This window comes from Capricornis sumatraensis, chromosome 22, assembly GCF_032405125.1.
Source record: "Capricornis sumatraensis isolate serow.1 chromosome 22, serow.2, whole genome shotgun sequence".
Taxonomy (NCBI): domain Eukaryota; kingdom Metazoa; phylum Chordata; class Mammalia; order Artiodactyla; family Bovidae; genus Capricornis; species Capricornis sumatraensis.
This window is the reverse complement of record NC_091090.1, coordinates 44,175,263-44,194,035: the sequence shown is the minus strand read 5'-3', so window position 1 is coordinate 44,194,035 and position 18,773 is coordinate 44,175,263. Positions and strand designations below refer to the sequence as shown.

Genomic DNA, 18,773 nt, shown 5'->3' with positions numbered 1-18,773 from the left:
TCCCTGGCACACAGACACACGCACACCCCCCTGACGCAGCTCCCTTCCCGAGATCATCCCTCTGAAGCCAGTGGAAGTCGGTGCCCCCGTGGATGCATCCACGATGCCAGAAAAGGCGGGTGCCATGGGGCCACCTTCATCTCAACCAGGATGCCCACCACCTGCCTGGAGCCTGGGCTGGACCTACCCTGGCACCCCACCTGCCGAGAGACACGCCCGGAAAAAGCATATGCACCGATCGCCTGCCCAACGCCAGCTGTAACTCTAATGACAAGGTTATAACAGAACCCTAAAGTAAGAGGATAACATGTAAATACTGAGTTATTTAACCTACAGTACATCTGTAATCTGGATACAAATGATAAAGGAGGGCCAGCTTTCCCTTCCCCACACAGCTTCTACTTGCCTACGTTAGAGCGGCCTTCGATGCAAATCTTAACCTCCTGAGAAATGAGAGAAGGCTTGGGAAGAGTCAAAGGTGGCTCGTCTTCCGACTTCTCCAGTTTGCGGGTCTCGGGCGCTGACCACCTCCTCTTCCTCGTGGCCGCAGGCTTGCTGGGTTCTATTTTGGTGAGCAAGGGCGCGGCCGGCAATCCTATTTTTTCAGGAAACTTCAGTTCACCGTTCTCAGAGAGCATCTGGGCGCTTCCCTGACTGATCCCGTTTTCCTGCTCGGCATACCTGTGTCTACTGCCAGCGAGGCCGTCGGTCTTCGAGTGCTTCAGCAGGACACTGGCTGGATCCACGGGCTGGCCCTTTTTAACAGAGCCGTTCTTCAGGTTCTTGAGGGTGAGCGAGATACAGACGTCCCCAACGGAGAGTTTGGAGCATGGCAAATCAAAGAGCTGGCTGGTCCTCTCCGGGCAACAGGATGACCAGCCCTGTCCAAACACAAAAAAAGGATACTCTACCAAAACTTCCACGCTGACCTGTGGGAACAGGGAGAGACGGGGAGAAGGGAAAGAAGGAAAAGATGAAGATGTTTTATCCTTGTTTTATTGCATATACACATGTACACAAACATACATTCGCACATAAGCTGATCGGCAGACAAGACAGACTCAGTTCCCCAATCTGCCTCTACCAACACATGTAAATAGGCCTCTTAATTTTCTGCTGTCCCTGTGTTTACCATATAGCGAAGCGAGTCAAAGTCCATTCAGTATTCAAAATATAGTTTTACTGTTTATCTGCTCTGCAGCTGGTCTCTGTTAAAACAAGTCAATGGACCCCTCCGAGGATGACAAACACCTGCTCAGTGTTCAGGCGCTGGGCGCTGCATGTGACTCACGCCCAAAGTATGTTCCTGTGCTTTATTAACTCACTGGACAGATGCTATCCTCACCGATGGCAGCGCTGAACAGGCATCAGAGTTAAGACTGTATTTTAGCTTCATGAGGCAGGCAGGCACGTGTTCATCACTGTGTCCCTGGCCCCGAAAAGAGTACCCGGCACGTAGTTGAAAATAAATATTTGTTGGACAAATGAATGCATATTCTAGGAATTTAGGAGGAGAACCAATGAGAGCTGGAGAAAACAGGGAGGGCTTCCCCAGGACCTGAAACCTGGGCACCACTTCAAGGGGTTTGAGGGTGCAATGAATACAAAACAGTTCACGGGCTTGGCCCAGCTACACCGTCAAGCCCCAGGCACTCCAGACAGTCTCTCTTTTGTCTGAAAGACAAAAGCAGGGGAAGCCCAGCATGCTTTCAGTAGCTGTTGTTTTTCCTAGGCTGCTTATGTGCCATGCAGGCTTCCCAGGTGGCGCTAGTGATAACGAAACTGCCTGCCTGCCGATGCAGGAACTGCAGGAGACGCAGGTTCAATGCCTGTGTCAGGAAGATCCCCTGGAGGAGGGTGTGGCAACCCACTCCAGTATTCTCGCCTAGAGAATCCCATGGACAGAGGAGCCTAGCGGTCTACAGTCCATAGGATCTCAAAGAGTCAGACACGACTGGAGCACACACACATGTGCCATGTATTACTATAAATTTCAATAAACTGCAATGACTGAAAGGATACTCAAGTCCATATAAAAGGGCACAGTATTTGCATATAACCTACACACATTATCTTCATACATTAACTCAACTACATTACTTATAATGTAAATGCTATGTAAATTGTTGCCTGGGAACTACTCAAGTTTTGCTTTTTGGAACTTTCTAGAATTTTTTTCCTCCATAAATATTTTCAATCTGTGATTGGTTGACTCCACAGGTGTGGAACCCACAGATATGGAAAGATGGCCGTATTGACTAAACACAATAATATTGAAAATGTTGAATTTCATGCACAGGCAAGCATCCAGAAACACAGATAATTAAAATATCTCACTTTAAAAGTAGTAAATTTTCATGTAATTTACATGGATTGTGGCCTTTCTATTTAACCTATTTTTGATAACTGTGATTAATCTTGTTTTAAATGCACTTCTTGAATGATATATTTTATTTGCTCCATAGAAGACCTGTTTTTAGAAAAGACAACTAAATGAATTTATATGAAAGCCTATTACTACAGTATGTGTGTAGGCATGGTGGTGGTTTAATCACTAAGTTGTGACTGACTCTTGCGATCCCATGGACTGTAGCCTGCCTGGCTCCTCTGTCCATGGGATTCTCCAGGCAAGAATACTGGAGTCGGATGCCATTTCCTTCTCCAGTGTGTGGGCATGAGCCCATATAACTGTTCATATTATCTGGGGAAAATTTCATTGTTATGGACTATCTGAATAATGAAAAGAGAATTTAAAAAATTTTGAGTTCCTACATCTCTTAAACATTTAGGTACATACTTCACAAAAAGTATTTTGTTTGATACTCACAATAAACTAGTGAGGAAAATGCTGTTGTTCCAATTTTACAACTAAGGAACTCTAAGTGTCAAAGAGATTGAATCGGTGACCTAATGGCATGACTATACCCTGATGGAGTTGGGATTTAATCCTAGTCTCTGTGGCCCCCAAACCCATTTTCTTTTTTCCTATGTTACTGATCTCTGCCCCTGTGAACAAAGATATTGTAGTATCACCAGAAGAGATGAACTTAACATTTCCACTACCCCAAAAGTGGTGAATGTTACTTGGAATAAATAGAATCCAATGACCCAAGGTTATGGATTTGTTCCATGAGACAAAAAATTGTGAAATATCATCAGCCTTACATCTGCTATGCAAATCAAGTGTCTCCCTATATATGAGGCTGATATTCAATGACAGAGCTATGGTCACGTCATGCAAATGTATACAAGTTACAGTATCAGATGGGGATACCCACTAAGTTCCAACTGGGAGGACCAATCAGGAGCTAACTCCATGAATCCATTATGGCTTGAAGCCATTAACATCATACACAGAGCAGAGGAAACAAATCCTACTTCAAGTGGGGACTGTTGGCTGCATTTCCTAGGTGAGCCCTGCTCCTGGGTAGACCTGTGCTGACAGTCAGCCCAACAGCTCCCAACCAAGAAGATCTTGCTGTGTCAGCCGAATCACACACATTCCTCAGAGCAGCCAGTGCTCACATTCTGAAAATAACTTCTACTGTGTACAAATCTACCTGAAGACTTTTACATGTTGCCAAGTGCGACAGACTCATTAAGAAGATGGCTTCAAAGCCTTTGTGACAAGTAATGTTACTGATGACTCCATAAGGAATGATATAGATGTAACCTGCTCCCCCGTTACATACACCATATTTGGGGGCATTTAGAAAGCCCTTCATCATTCTATCATCTCAAAACTCCAAAAGCAGGTCTTAGAATGAAATTCTGTGAGGTGCCTGATAGCTTGAACAGCCTACCTAATAATGCATGAAAGAAAAGTGATGAGGAGAGAGGAGAATATTTGAGAGGTATGCTGAAAAGGGCGATGATAATGGGTTATTTTAACCTAGAGAGCTTTGGGGAAATCTTCTCTGTCATTTCAAAGGCTTGCCTTTGGCCCCTTCCTCCTAAAAGCTCACTGTGTCTTCTCCCTAGAGAGCTCTGCCATCCCAGGAAAAGATGCCACCCCTTCAGCTGGGTCCATACAAATTAGGAGCAAAAGATTCAGGTCATCTGATCGCGGTAAGCAGTTGAGTGCGTGGCTCAGGCACCATGTTAGTTTTCTCCTAATTATTTATCCTTGCTAATATTTACCATCATGAATATTCTTCCCTCCCTAATGCTGTAGCCTGAATTATCTAGATAATGCACTTTTTTAAGGGGTCTGGATATACGTGAACTAAAGTAAGGTTTTGCCCTTCCTCAGGTGAAAGTTAAACTCTCATTTGCACATATCTCAAATAAGCACACTGAAGTAGTCATAACAAAAGTATTTTCATTTTGTAACTAGGTTTGTCAGAAGGACATAAACATTCTCAAAGGTTAACTGATCATTAACAATTAATGAAGAAATCATACTGACAGATTTTTCAGTGAGAATGTACCGCTTGAAATTCCCTTACAGAGGAGCATTATCTGCCGCAAAACATGCTGTCAAGGCCAACAGGTACTACTGTGGATATGAAACAGACATGGTGGGATTTGGGGACATGACGTCGCTTTAAACCAGAAATGAGTCTGAATTCCTTGAACTTGAGGCCCATGTGGGGCTCCCTCTGGTGCTGAGAAATATTATTTCACACTCCAGGTTTTGCAGTTTGAATCAAGTTCAAAATGTAACACTGAGACTGTGAGAGTTACCGTTTAAGACCTAGTTCCTGCCTTCAGTGAGGAGCCAGAACAGGCATGCAAAGCCAGTAAATTCACCAGGGCCTGTTTGGATACTGGCAACCATGCTACCTGGCGATGTCCACTTGGCTACATACTGGCAACTCTAACTGAACGTGTCCCAAACGGACCCCTGATATGCCCCTCCTGGGTTCCTCCTGGCACCTCCAAAAGCCGCGTCCCCGCACTTCCAGCATTCAAGTCAACAGCCTGGGCATCATACTTTCCTGGGCTCCTCCTCCCAGACCGCATGCATCCAAATCACAAGCAAGTCCAAGGGGTTCTCTCTTCCAAATACAGCTAGGATGAGACTATTTCTCACTGCCTCCATGGTCACAGTCCTGGCCAAGCCAGCTTCTCACTGGGAGAAAAAGCCCTGTGAACAAGCCCGGCGTGGTCTGTACCCCACCCCTTCATTCCTGCACCGCAGTGACGCTGGTCTTCTCGTTGGCCCTTTCTCGTGCCTCTGGGTCTGTGCGTCTGCTATTCCCTCCACTTGAAAGCCTTTTTGCTCTGTGTCCTGTCGCCTCCTGTTCCCCTTCTCAGAGTGTCACCAAACACCCTGTTGAACTATTCTCCGTCCTTCTTTCCCCATCCTTTTTAGTCTGCTTTATTTTTTCCCACAGCACGGGTTATCTTTTGATGTGTCATTTTCTTTACTTCCATATTTCTCCGTTTCACCTCGGCCCATGAACTCCCGAGAGACTGTATGTTCCGGGTGGGGGGTGCTGTGCTGAGATACCGCCTGGTTTGCTCACTGATTTATCCCCAGGACACCTCCTGGCTTGTAATGGGTGCTCAGGACAAATCTGAAAGACTGGTTCTGTGTTTGCCCTCCACGAGTGAAAACACCACAACGTACCACTGGCCAACAGAGGCCAGTGTTTAGATGCTACAGAGAGACTGCCTGGGCCTGCGACCACCAGCCGGGACTCCACCAGGCTCATGCTCCTGGCCCAGAGAGGAGCTGCAGCTTCCCTGGGTCTCGCTCAGCTCTTCACAGGTGCCGTTCCAGGCTGAGCCACAGCCGCCTCACCCACAGTCCCCTGTCAGACGCGGCGCTCACCCTGATCCCACTGAGTCATACTTCAGTTACTTTCTCCCCAAGCGTGAGGTTCCTTGCTGCGCTTTCAGCTGCGCTAATAACCATGATTTCGTTTTATGACCTTGTCGAGGTTCAAATGGGCTCCGATTAAACCCCAATGAAAATATATTCAAGAGGGCAGGACCATAACAAGACCAGAACCTGTTATATAACTCCTGGTAGCGCGGCACAGCCAGTTTCTCTTTTTTCATCACATAAATACATCCTTTTCCAAACACTTGAAGCAAACTGGAGGATGAAATGAGAGCATGAATAGCCTTTGTCCTGGTGTCAGCTTGAGGCCTCCTCTGCCTTTCATCCCTGGATGCCTTGTATCCAGCACCTCTCTTTTTTAGGGGTGGTCACCTTCCATCCTCCTGTGCCCTTTCCCGCCTTCTTCCCATGGCTGCAGACACACCCACTGCTCCCCACGGCTCCAAAGAGGAACCTGCCCCGCCTCCCCTCCCCCTCTCCAGCCCCACTAAACCAGCTCCTCTAAAATGATCGCCTCCAACTTCTATTCACGATGAAGAAACCAAGACAGGGAGGTACCATCCTCACTTTGGGCTGATAATTATTTAGTGTCGCCTCCTGGTCTGGCGAATGACCGCCTTTTATGATCAATCTTAGCTCTTGTGTAAGTTCAGTAAAATACCTTTAGCTACTTAAAGACCACCATATCTAAACTGTGCATGCATATATGCACATCTATGCTGTCTGGCTGTATTTTTCAACAGTAGATTGGTGCTCTCTCTATACACACACATATGTATGTATCACCGAAAGCAAGATATAAAGAAAACAAAACATCTGCTGTTTAAATTTGTCTCCCTTTTCCTTCATGAGAATCCCTGTTTTCACAAATGTGAAGGGCATCTGTTTTACAAAGCACTTTTTTCGCAAATGTACACATTCTGCCTGCATCCAGGAGTGAGGACATGACTCAGAAGTGGGTGTCAGTGAGGACCTCTCACTTTTGGTGACATTCAAGCGAAGTTCTGGGTCCCGTTTCAACCATAGAGAAAAGTCTGTCTGCTCTCCTTGAAGGCTAGTTTGCATGACCACATTCTCCAAGTAAAAAAGAAAAAATGAAAACACTGGAGCAAAGACGGAGGGGCTGACAGAGGCCCGATTTACTTCAATGTTGAAAAATCATTAATAAAAACAGTCACACCTCTTCAGTCGAGTGTAAGAGCGTCTGTGAGTGTTCTATTTAAAACATTTCATCACGTTCACGCTAAGTCTGACTCAGTCTTTGGTGGAAGCTGTTTCATTAAACCCACATCCCAGCACAGAGACGCCTCCAAACACAAGCCCCACATGACGGATGAGCTGAGTTCTTTTCGCAATGTTGCTTGGCTCCCAGAGACCCAACTGGCAGGTGACCAGGGCAGCTCTGGGGCACACAGGTCTGTCCCACTTGCCTTCCCTCCCTAGCAGGGTCTGAAAATGCGTGCCTTAAAGAACAAACGTGCACTATTCAGTGCTATAAGGAAATGAGCTTTCAAAGCCACAGAACATGAAGGTACTGTAAATTTATGTTCCCGAGTGATAGAAGTCTGAAAGGCGACGCACTATAGGAGTCCAACTGCATGACGTTCCAGAAAAGGGAGAATTACAGAGATGGAAACAGATCCGTGATTGCCAGGGTGAGGGGTGGGGTGGGGAGTACCCACAGGTGAAGCATGAAGGATCTCTAGGGTGGGGAAACGATCTTTCAGGACACTGGAAGGCTGGCTATGTGACATTACACATTTCTCAAAACCTACAGCATGTAGAGCAGAGTAAATCCTAATATAAAGTATGGACTTTAGATAATAATGATGCATCAACATTAGCTCATCAATCACAAGTCACACGTGTACCGTTAAAATGCAAGATTTTAATAACGGGAAACTCTAGGTGTCTGGGAACTCTGTACTTTCTGCTAAAACTACTTTCAACAATAAAGTCTACTTAAAAAAAAAAAAAGCTACAATGGTCCCAGATAATCTGCTTCAATAACACATGTAAGATCCCCAAGCAGGGGGCACTTATATCACACACATGCTAAAGCAGAGCATTTTTCTTCTTTTGGGGTGAGTGGGAGGGAACACAGGCAAAGAAAAATGTGTTTGACATTGCTTCTCTGCTGGAGCCTTTCTGGCATTAGAGCTGGGAGGATTATCACCAATCACTGGACCCCAGGGCCAGTAATGAGCTTTGCATCGAGGGCAGCCACTACCCATTTTCTGGTTCATCAGGGTTCACATCCACCAAGCCCCATGTGTAAAATGTTTGGCAAGTTGGTCTGCTTTGGCTGCTTAGGGACTATACAGGCGTCTGTGCTGCCTGCAGGAGGGCTCCGGCTATTTTTAGGCACCAGCTAACCCATTAAATGCATAATGCAGACACTGATGGCTCACAAAACACAGCGGTCATATGAAAAAATAGTGGAATGGAAGAAGCAGTCGATGTACAGCGAGCATGTCATTGTAACATGCTGTATGGGTGTGTGCGTGCACGCACACGCACACGAGTTGGGAGAAGAAAATGACATGGAATATTAAGCTGCCACCAAGGAGGTAAAAGGCAGCAGGCAGCTCCTGACTCTGGGAGGCGACAGACAGCCCTAATGAGAGACAGAGCAAAGCATGAAGGGGGAAAAAAAGCAGCCTCATCACAGATAAATCGTACTGACAAAACGTTGTGTACTCTTCAGAAGAGTCAAGCCTGGGGAGCATGAGATAGAGGGCTGAGGAGGCTGCAAAAATGGAAGACCAAGGCTCTCCCAGTGGGGCTCTCCCGGGCCGGGGGTCCCTCAGTGGGCATGGTGCCCAGATCCTTTCTGCAAAGGAGAGGTGCATGAGCCCGTTTCTGCATTGGTCACTGATGTGGAGGGCTCAACCATCAAATGACCCCTCCAGTCCAGCTCACACTCAGGAAAACCAGACAGTGTTGCGTGCACGCAGGCCAGCATGAGGTCATGGTACTTCCTTCACAGAAACACGATGGCGAGGGATGCTCCTGGACCTCTCCTGGGAATATGCCGCAAGAACACAGGCAGAGTGAAATAAATGGCTTATGAGGCTCACCAGAAAAGTTCAGCCTTCCTTCCAGACTTTTCTAAACTGTCCCTCCTTCCAAAAGCTCTTGTAAGAACATGAAGCCTTTTACTCATTCACTTTTCAGGGCCTAACCTTTCTGTTCTTAGGGTCAAAGTCCCACCCAAGCGGAACCAAGGAAGGGAAACTAACACTGCTGAGGACCTACTATCCACTACTGACTGAACTGGTTCTTTTGAGCAAATTTCCTTTCTTCCCTGGTGGCTCAACTGGTAAAAAATCCACCTGCAGTGCAGGAGACCCAGGTTCAATCCCTGGGTTGAGAAGATCCCCTGGAGAAGGGAATGGCAACCCACTCCAGTATGCTTGCCTGGAGAATTCCACGGACAGAGGAGCCTGGCGGGCTAGAGTCCATGGGGTTGCAAAGAGTAACACCACTGAGCGGCTAACACCCTGGCTTCACTTTCCTTTCATTATTACAACCACTTTCATTCTTCACACTACAACACGAGCCGGATGGAAGGCACATGTGTCATTTGCACCACGAAGCATGTGTGCACTAGTCTGTTTGTGATTTGCACCAAGTCCCAAAGCTCCGGTGGTGGAGGACAGATTCGGCCTCGGGTCTTTTCAGCTCCAGGTCTTGCATTTTCTGACCAGTTAACCTGCTTCCCACCCAAGCAGATGATGCTCTGCCCTCCAGCTGAATCACATGGGCTCCCATGTGGATGTTATCATCATCTCAGGATCCCTTCTGGGCTCACCATAGACTCAGGAGACCATGGGTGGCTACCGAGGCTTCGTGTGGTGCACACAGGCTGACAGACAATGCCTGAGATCCTTCAATTCTCCTGGAGGAGAACCAGCCTGGGCGGAACTGAGATGCAAGGATACTTTGCCTGGGCCAAGAAATACAGCTCTGGGAACAACAAAACCACAGGGATGGGGACGGATATGCAAAAGCATTCTTCTCCTACACTGCCTCACAGGGAGCTTCAGATCCACCACCCTGGAGGTCTCTTTTCACAATAATAATTAGGAATTCAGCTCCTGAAAATAATCCCTCTGTGAAAATTCCCTTGTTTCTATAGAGGGTGGCTTTCCTTCTCACTGGATCTATATGCTGATTATTAGCATAAAGTCAGGTAACTTTCTGTATATATCCCCCCACTTTTTTTTTTGTTTAGTGGATGCTAGTGAATTTTACAAGGACTGTTCTGAACGGCAGGAAAGCAAAGGAATACAAAAACAAAGAGGATGCTGAAGATATGATCTTGTATAAGGAATCATTTTCCCATTTTAGTGATGAGAAAAACCCTAGCTCAGAGAGAAGTGAGACCATTTTTGTCCTGCCATTGTCCAGACCCCAAGCTCGGGGCTTCTCCCACCAGCCACACCACATTCACCGGGGACGCCTGTGGTAGGTTATGAAGTCAAGTGTCCCTGTGGTCCTGCCTCCGTGCAGGATTTACGCCTGGGGTCACAAAGCCATCTGTCCTTTAGAAAACCACCCCCTTCCTCCCACAACTTCCCCAATCAAATCTGTGATTTGGCTAATTAAGTCAAAGGGCTCTGCACATCTCTCACCCTCCCTAATGGGTGCAAGTGTTAAGAGATTTCTAATTTTTGAGAAGACCGAGATGGGATCTCCAGGCCTGGGGAGAAAACCCCTCAGAGAGCCCCCTGAGGAGGAAGGGAAGCCCTCAGCCCTTAAGAGTGTAAATTAAACCTGGACCTTCCTTCTCCCTGGCCGCCCCTCTCCCCGCCTCGCTTTCTCTGATTCTCTGCTGACTCTGCCCCCGTCACTTGTGGCAAACACAGCTGGTGGAGTATTTTAGCTGGGATGATGTCAGCCTGTTTCTGATAGGCTTCTGGGTAAAGTGACACATCGCTGGCGTGCCGGGCCCTGCACTTGTGTTTCTGCAGCTTGGAACCCCAGCCACCCTTTTGAGTCCTTCCCAGCGGGCGGCCTCACAGGCCTGCAAACAGGCCCTGACAAACCCGCTACCTTCTAATTTGCACCTTGGCCGTCAGCAAAGAGACCGGTGGCCTGGCAATGGGAAGGAAATGAGACTTCACATTCGGAAGCCAATTTCTCGATCGTTTAAGCATTCGCTCTGCGGAGGATCGGGCGGGAGGAGCACGCAGAGATGCTACCTCCCTCAGCACTGCCTAGAGGTCTGTGAGGCTCCGGTCTATGGGGGCTCCTGCAGCCTTGGAGATGAGCCTGCAGCTCAGAGCTGTTCTTTACTGAAAGCTGAAAAGAGGTGCTGGGCAGGAGATAGTTGCATTTCAAAATAAACCCTCTTCCTCTGCTTACCTCTGTTTACAGTAGTGCTTTAAGGATTAAAAGCATCATGAAAAAAAAAAAAAACATTTACTTTTTCTTCTTGTTCATTTCCCAGGCTTCACTTGGGGTCTGTTAAAAGACAACTTTGCTAGTAAGTCAGCTCATTCTTTTGTCAATGAGGATCCACCCACTCCTAATCCGCGTAGGACGCGGAGAGAGAGCAGAAACTTAGAAGTGGGCAGGGAGTTCTACATAATGATGCCCTTTTCCAAATATCCTGATTTTTACCTTTTTTTTTTTTTTTTTTTTGCATCAGAGCCCTGAGAAATTTTTCTTGGGCCTCACCAAAGTTTACAGCGACATCTCACCATTAAAAAGAAAAGTCTTCGGGGCTAAAAGCTCCTGGCAATGCAGGCCCTCTGATATTGCGCAAGATCCCACATCCGGACATTCACAAGAAGTCCTGGAAGACGCTTTGGAAAATCAGACTCCCCCACGTCACTTGATCTTTTAAAAAATATTCTAAGAACAATTCAAACCATTAACTAGTTTGTTTATCTTTGACTGTCCCAAATACCAGCTACGCCATGACCATTTTTCAACTCATTTCAAACTGAAGAAGGTGCTGTCATATCCCATTCCCAGAGGCACTGAGGCTCTATAGCCTGGGAAGTTCCCTGCCTTGGGGCCAAACCTGACTTCAAGCAAGTTGGGCAGTGAAACTACTGTTTCCATACACATGGGTGGAATCAAGGCATTCAAGTGATTTAAGAAGCTGAAAAAGAGTGGACTGAAGGAACTCATGGAAATTAAGAGCTGATCCCGGTTCTAGTTTTAACATGACTCAGCTTGGCTGCATCTGGCCCTTGGGGGTTCCTATTTATCAGAAGTCCAGGAGATCACGTGGGACAGCCTTGACCTTCCAGATTATATGAACCATGCCTTTTATTCTCTGTATCTGATGCTTTGACATCTTGGGGTCTTGCTGACACTGGAGGGACTGTCCCTCCCTGCATTAGCTAATTCCTAGACATAGCCAACAGCTTCCCTGCTGGGGATAATGTTCTTCACGTGTAAAGCAAACACCCACACCTCAGCTTCCTCCTCAGTGAATGGGACTTTCACTCTCTGGGCCACTATCAGACACCTAGGGACAGCTCCTGTACCCAGAGCCTGCTGAAATGATTCCAACTAGCCTACCTACGCTTGCTACCCTGCCTCACGCACTCCTTCCCACTGAAACGACAGCAAAGGCTCTTGTCCATGTATTTTCCTGGCTCCCAGTGCCTTTTAGCAGCCCCTGGCCTTCTTCTGCATGGCAGCCCACGTGGCTGGGCATATCCCCTCTCCTTGGGATCTGAGTATAACCAGATGTATTCTCCTCTGTTGGCCTCACCATACCTAAATGATAACAAAACCTACATGTTAAAACATGGATGTTGGGACTTCCCTGGTGGTCCAGCGCCTAAGACTCCAAGCTCCTGATACAGGCGGCCTGAGTTCGACCCCCTGGTCAGGGAGCTAGATCCCCCACACTGCAACTAAGAGTTCACATGCCACGACTAAGGTCAGATTCTGAGTGCTGTAACTAAGACCCAGCACAGCCAAAATAAATAAATAAAAACAATAACAAAACACTGATGTTGTAATGGGATATGGCAACTCTGAGCAACTAACATTCTCCCCTCAAGCAGCACTGTCTTTTCCTGACCGAAAAAAAAAAAGGGGTGGGGGTGGAAAATGGCTTTTCTTAATCAGGGTTACTCATGTGAACCACAGGACAACATCAGCAAAACAACCCGAGTGGTGATTTTCTTAACTGTCCCAAGCATGGTACCTGACCAGCCCCCATTGGAGAAGCAGAGAAATTAATTCATTACAAACAGAGGATGCTTCTGGGTGCATTAGGGCTTAATTTTCTTAGAGAATGGTGGTTGGAGGAACGTGAGAAGCCTAACCTTTAAGTACAAAGTGAAAGTGAAAGAAAACCCTCAATCACTCCCACAGCCGCAGACAGGTCTGCTGCTTGGTAGAAAGTCACGGTGCCAGGAGGTAAGGGCGGCGGCACGACGCGGTGTCCCCCTACCCCCGTGATGCGGCCACAACGTTACCTGCGCTCGGTGATCCCCGACGGCAAACTGGATCACGGCGACGCCGGGGGTGTGGCTGTCCGCGATCCTCTCCACCGTGCTGGAGTCGATCTTCAGGTCAGTGCTGATCTCCGCGCTCTGGATGAAGTCCTCTGTCTTCAGGTCCTCCACTTTCTTCAGCTCCCCGTTGGCCAACTGGATGATGGAGCCTTTCATGAAGTAGGGCGGCAGCGTGGGGGGCGCGGCGGCGGCGGGGGAGGCCACGGACTGCGCCACGGGCAAGTGGATCTGGGCCTGCACCATGGCCGGGTAGGCGGCCTGGGTGACCAGGGCTTCAGGGCCGAAGTTCTCGCTCTTGGCCAGGGCGGTGGTGACGAACGTGTGAGGCACTGCAGCAAACTGGGGCGACGATGTGACGATGGCCGAGGCGGCACCCGACCCCTCCAGGTCGGCGCTGCCCACGGGGATGAGCAGGGGCTGGGTGCCCGGGATGACCAGGTGCGGGGGCAGGCCGCCGGCGTAGGTGATCGCTTGCTGCTGGCCGCTCAGGTAGCCGATGACTGGCGGCTGCGTGCCCGCGTAGAAGGCCGTGGCCGGCAGCCCGACCGGGAGGGCCTCCGAGGCGCTATGTGTGGTCTGGATGACCGTATGCGGGGACAGCGTGGCGACGGCCTTCACGCCTTCGGGGCCCAGCGCCTGCTGCGGGGACAGTGCGTAGGAGCGGTGCCCGGGCTTCCCCAAGTGCAGGCCGCTCTTGTCGTTGAGGGCGGACGGCGAGTTCTCCCGGTGGGTGACCTGCTGCCCCTCGAGGTCGGCGGCGGGGGTGCTGCTGTTGGGCAGGACCATCACGGAGGCCCGCACCCCCGACGCGTCGCGGACGCTGTAGTCGGCAGGGCCGGGGTGGACCACCACGTGCCTGGACTCGTAGGGGTGGGGCACCGCCTTGCCGGCCGCCTTCACCAGGCCCAGGTCGGCCGCAGGGGGCGCCCCGTACCGGCGGCCCTTCTCCACCTCCCCGTTCAGCATCTCCTTGGCCTGCATGGCCTGCTGCAGCCGGCTGCTCTCGGCCTTCTTGGTGGCCTCGCGGGTGACAAAGTGGCTGCCGGAGTCGGTGTACTGCACGACCACCTGCGGGGAGGGCCCCAGGGTGAGCGTGTGTGGGATCATGGTCGGGTGCGTGTGCAGGTGGACTGGGAGGGTCGGCGGCGAGGCCGGGCGTGCGGCGTTCTGCGGCGAGCTGGAGATGCGCACGTACTGGCTCTGCTGGGGGGGCGGTGGGGACCCCGGGGGGAGGAGCCCCGCAGTCCGGCCTAGGTGCTGCGGCGGTGGCGGCGGTGGCGGCGGTGGCGGTGGCTCAGCCTTGTGTCCGGAGGCTCGGCTCAGCCCGCCCATGTCGGCCAGCAGGCTGCTATAGGCCTCCAGCTGGGAGCGCTGGGCAGGCGTGGCGGCGCCCACCGCCGAGGCCACCGCGCTGGTGACCGGGCTGGCCGTGGGCGAGATCAGCTGGGAAGGGATGAAGCCGGTGTAGGGCCCACTGTACTGGGAAGACCCGATGAACTGTAATGTGTGCGGCAGGTGGGCATACTGCACCGGGGACACGGGGGCCCCGGATGGCGGGGGCGGCGGGTATGCCGCGGGCATCGTCGTGGTGGATGCCACCGCTGGGACGGACCGGGGCGCGCTGGGCGGGGAGTAGTCCAGCCCCGTGGACAGCGCTTTGTGTAAACCTATTCCCTGCTGTAAACCGAGCTCCGCCGGGGGCCCCGCGGGCCCTAGCCGCCCGCCCACGTGGCCCCGGGCGCCGGGGAGCCATGCCGCATTCTCCGCGCGGTGGTTGTCGCTGGGCACTGCCTTGTCCTCCGAGGACGGCCGGCTGGTGGCGGGGATCTCGCGCTTCTTGGGAGGCAGGCATTCGTTGCTGCGCTCTTGGTTGGATTTCATTTTTCGCCGTCCCCCCTCCACGGTGACCGTTTCACTGTCGGACTGGCTCTGGTTTTAGTCTGATAAACGGAAAGTCACATTTGATTTCTGTAGGGGATCCAGGCTCTTCATGAGGAATCATCTCCCCGTGGGTGCGATCCTCCAGCAGCTGCTCTGGAATCTGGGAAAAGGCAGAGGGTCGGGACCAAGAGGGAGAAAGGGGTGGGGGGTGGGGGAACAGGGCGTCAGAACATCAACACCGGAAAAGAACACCCTCCCGCGAGATTGATGTGAATCCCCCAAAATCCTGCCGCCAGCCCCACTATTAGAGCAGGTAAAACGCTGGCCGTGTTGGGTAGGACATCAGGAAGAGCATTAAGCCATGGAGCAAGTCAAACCTTTTTTTATGGGTTTAGTAAGTCTTCTAAGATATCTCTCTCAATACCTTCTCCTCCCCTGCCCCTTTTTCTTTTTGGAGGCCAAACAATGCATTTCTCAGTTTCCCTCCCAGAAATGGCCCTCCCACTCCTCAGCAGTATCTTTACCCAGTCTCTGGAGGATCAAACGAAGCCTACAAGGAGGATGGCACCAGTGACGATCAGCCCTCCTCTGAGCCAGGCACTGGGAGGACCAGGTTAGGAAGGGAAGTCCCCAGCGGATTTCATAGCTTATCTGAGTCCTCCTCTGCCATAGTGAAAGTAGGAAGTGGCTCAGCCCTCTCCAACTCTGCGACTCCATGGGCTATACAGTCCATGGAATTCTCCAGACCAGAATACTGGAGTGGGTATCCTTTCCCTTCACCAGGGGATCTTCCCAACCCAGGAATTGAACCTGGGTCCCCTGCATTGCAGGCAGATTCTTTACCAGCTGAGCTATCAGGGAAGCTCTGCCATAGGCACTACTCAAAGATTCTAGTGACTCTGGGTCCATACTGGATTTACAATTCTCTCTTGCCTAACACACACACACACACACACAGACATAAACAAACACACTATATACAGGCCAACTGAGCAGAGGCAGCCCCAAATAATTATGTTCTCTACACGTTTCCAAACAGCTCCCAGTACAGCTACTCATATGGTAACAGCCAAAAGGAATCTATGAGTTAAAACAGGAACATGGTTTGGTTTTTAAAAATGCAATAATCAGGCATTGAGGGTGTCTTTAATGAGGGCAACATGCTTGCTTCATCTCTGCCTCTTACTTCCTTTCCAAGTGCTCTTTGAATTCTCTCTCCATACTCTCCACCCTCTTCTTGGAAAGGGCCAGTCCACCATGAACCCTGGAGATGAAGCCTCTGCTAGACCAATCAGGCCTGTGTGTTTCAACCTGGCCATACATGTAGGGAGCCAGTTTTCATGGACACCTATCTCAGTCTTTCGGGAACCACCGAACTCTGTTACCAGAACTGTGTAGGCAGACAGATGTCCACCTGGCAAGAGGCAGATCATCAGTGGAACCAACAGGAACTAGGCTAACAGGAGGCAGATGTGAGGGCTGCCTTACAGGCTGTGAGCAGTCTTGTGCTGTGATCCTGGAAAGTTGCTGAATCAGGTTCTGGGAATTCCAGGTCCTGGGTTTTAGCATTTCTCCTACCCAGACCTGTTTTCTATAGTCTGATGTTAAAACAGACACAATAAGGCAGCAGTTTTCAGCATTACCCTCCCAACCTCCGGCTTTATTAAGCCCCAGGTATAGCCTTCTCTTAGGAAGGTCATGGCATGTAATTTACACCTAATATATACAAATCTACTGAGATGACAGTGCTGTTTTCAAAACGACAGAATAAAACTAAACTACCAAAATTGAAAACAGTTGACGCTTTTGACTGCTTGAAAAGTGTTGATACTGATCTTTTATCTCTAGGTTTCAAGTTACTCTAACAAAGAGAACATAAACTGGCATTCCCCTTGGGACTAGCAAAGGAAAGTGATTTAGGAGATGGACTCAACGTGAACTGCTCCATGCGCCCCCTGCTGGCCCCACAGTAGCACTGCTCCAATAAAACCCCACAGGATTTCATTAGGGATGTTCATGTAAGAGTAGTGTGTCAGAATCCAGAATGAGAGTATTTGCATATAGCAGCCCAGCCAGTAAGGGAATAGGTTAATTAGCCCAAGGCAGCTCTAGGGAAGGAAAAAAATAGCAGCATAAAAGTCCTTTCAAAGCCAAGCAAAATGTCAAACACGTTTGCAAAGAGGTCCATTAGCAATGCAAATGTGAAATTGCTGCACAATGGAACACACCATACACAAAACTAGAAAACTCCTCTGAAGGTACTTTTTAAAACAGAACTCAGCTTCAGTGAATCTGAAAAAACAATGCCGACTTGGTTCTTAGCAGTGCCTTGGTTTATATACACTGTTTTTTTGTTTGTTTTGAGAGACACTGGGAGGCTTTGTTGGCCTTAAAGATCTCATTATAGATTCCATGGCTGGTTCTTCTGCTAATGGACCACTAAAACATACCGGCCTTAACACACAAATTCAAATGCACTCTTCTGAAAAGTGGTCCATTGATAAACATCTTTTCCAGATAATAACTGACACTAAGTCAAGGATACAAAGATTAACTGGAGCAACCCTGGGGCCAGACTGATATAAATTTCAGCTCACTCTCCTACATTTAGAAGGACCATGTTTCCTATTTACCAGTGCAGCTACAGGCTTGGGTCGCTGTAATTCTGGGGCACGTGTCCCTGTTCTGCGCTTCATTGGCTCTCTGTGCTGTCTGTATCTCTCAGCAGGGGAAGTCATTGTGAGAGTAGGGACTGTGTCTAGCTATATTTTCAGTGAGCCACGAGAGGGCACCACAGGATGCCACTGTGTCCCTGGTACATTGGATGATGGTTCACGGGATGAAAAAAAAAACAGAGATAAAACTATGAAGGTAGAAAGTACAGGAGGGAAAAGGGAGAGAGAGAGAGACTAGGAAAGAAGAGAAGAAAGGAGAGTGGATGTCTGCTTTTAGGGCTTCTTTCTAGCTGCAGACAAATGGGCTTCATGTCCCTAATTGCCTTTTCAGTGCTGAAACACACCAATGGTTCGTTCACCTGAGTCCCCCAGACGAGACGTGTGCCTCCGGATGCACCTGCCGCAACAGAAACATGGGGCTGAGCACGATTATATAACTGCAAAGTTACCAAAGAGCCACACAGGCAGATCATGTTTAAACATTATTATTAGGAAAGGGGGAGTGAACAGGGGTCAATAGATGGATCAAGACAAATTTATATAGGGTTTACTACGTATGATTTGCCTGTTAATCACTGTTCTGAATAGAGTCATCTTAAGCATCTTCACATCTACATTTATCTCTCTCTCTCTCTCTCCATCAGTATCTTAAAATTTAGCTCAGTGGCATATGGCCTTGCTATTCCAAGTGTGGTCCTCAGACCAGCCCCCCCAGCAGCTTTAGAAATGCAGAGACTCAGGTCCTATCCAAAGCTCCTGATTCAGAGTCTCTGCATTTTAACAAAGTCCCCAGATGATTCACATGCACAGCAAGGGGTGAGAAACTCAGCCTGTACACCTAAGCTCCTAAGTAGACATCTCAGCCTCTTTCTAATGGAGTAAGTGCTGGGGAACCAAACTAGGTTCTGTGAGCAGACAGAACTGATGGCGCCTTGG

The 18,773-nt window shown here is 49.4% G+C and overlaps 1 protein-coding gene across 1 annotated transcript; it reads right to left on the bottom strand.

The window, feature by feature from the left end:
* Positions 1 to 304: 304 nt before the first annotated feature.
* On the bottom strand, positions 305 to 15,162 carry ATXN1 (ataxin 1). Its single transcript, XM_068960974.1, has 2 exons — positions 13,243 to 15,162; positions 305 to 929 (listed from the first exon to the last, which is right to left on the bottom strand). The coding sequence occupies exons 1-2, from the start codon at positions 15,160 to 15,162 to the stop codon at positions 399 to 401; spliced, it is 2,451 nt and encodes an 816-aa protein (XP_068817075.1). The 3' UTR covers positions 305 to 398.
* Positions 15,163 to 18,773: the final 3,611 nt, after the last annotated feature.

Bases quoted from the DNA above. Each gene is read 5' to 3' on its own strand.
- ATXN1 (XM_068960974.1), bottom strand. From the start codon at position 15,162: ATGAAATCCAACCAAGAGCGCAGCAACGAATGCCTGCCTCCCAAGAAG. The intron at 930-13,242 runs GTAACGTTGTGG...CTGTTCCCACAG, and splicing joins TCGGGGATCACCGAGCGCAG to GTCAGCGTGGAAGTTTTGGT.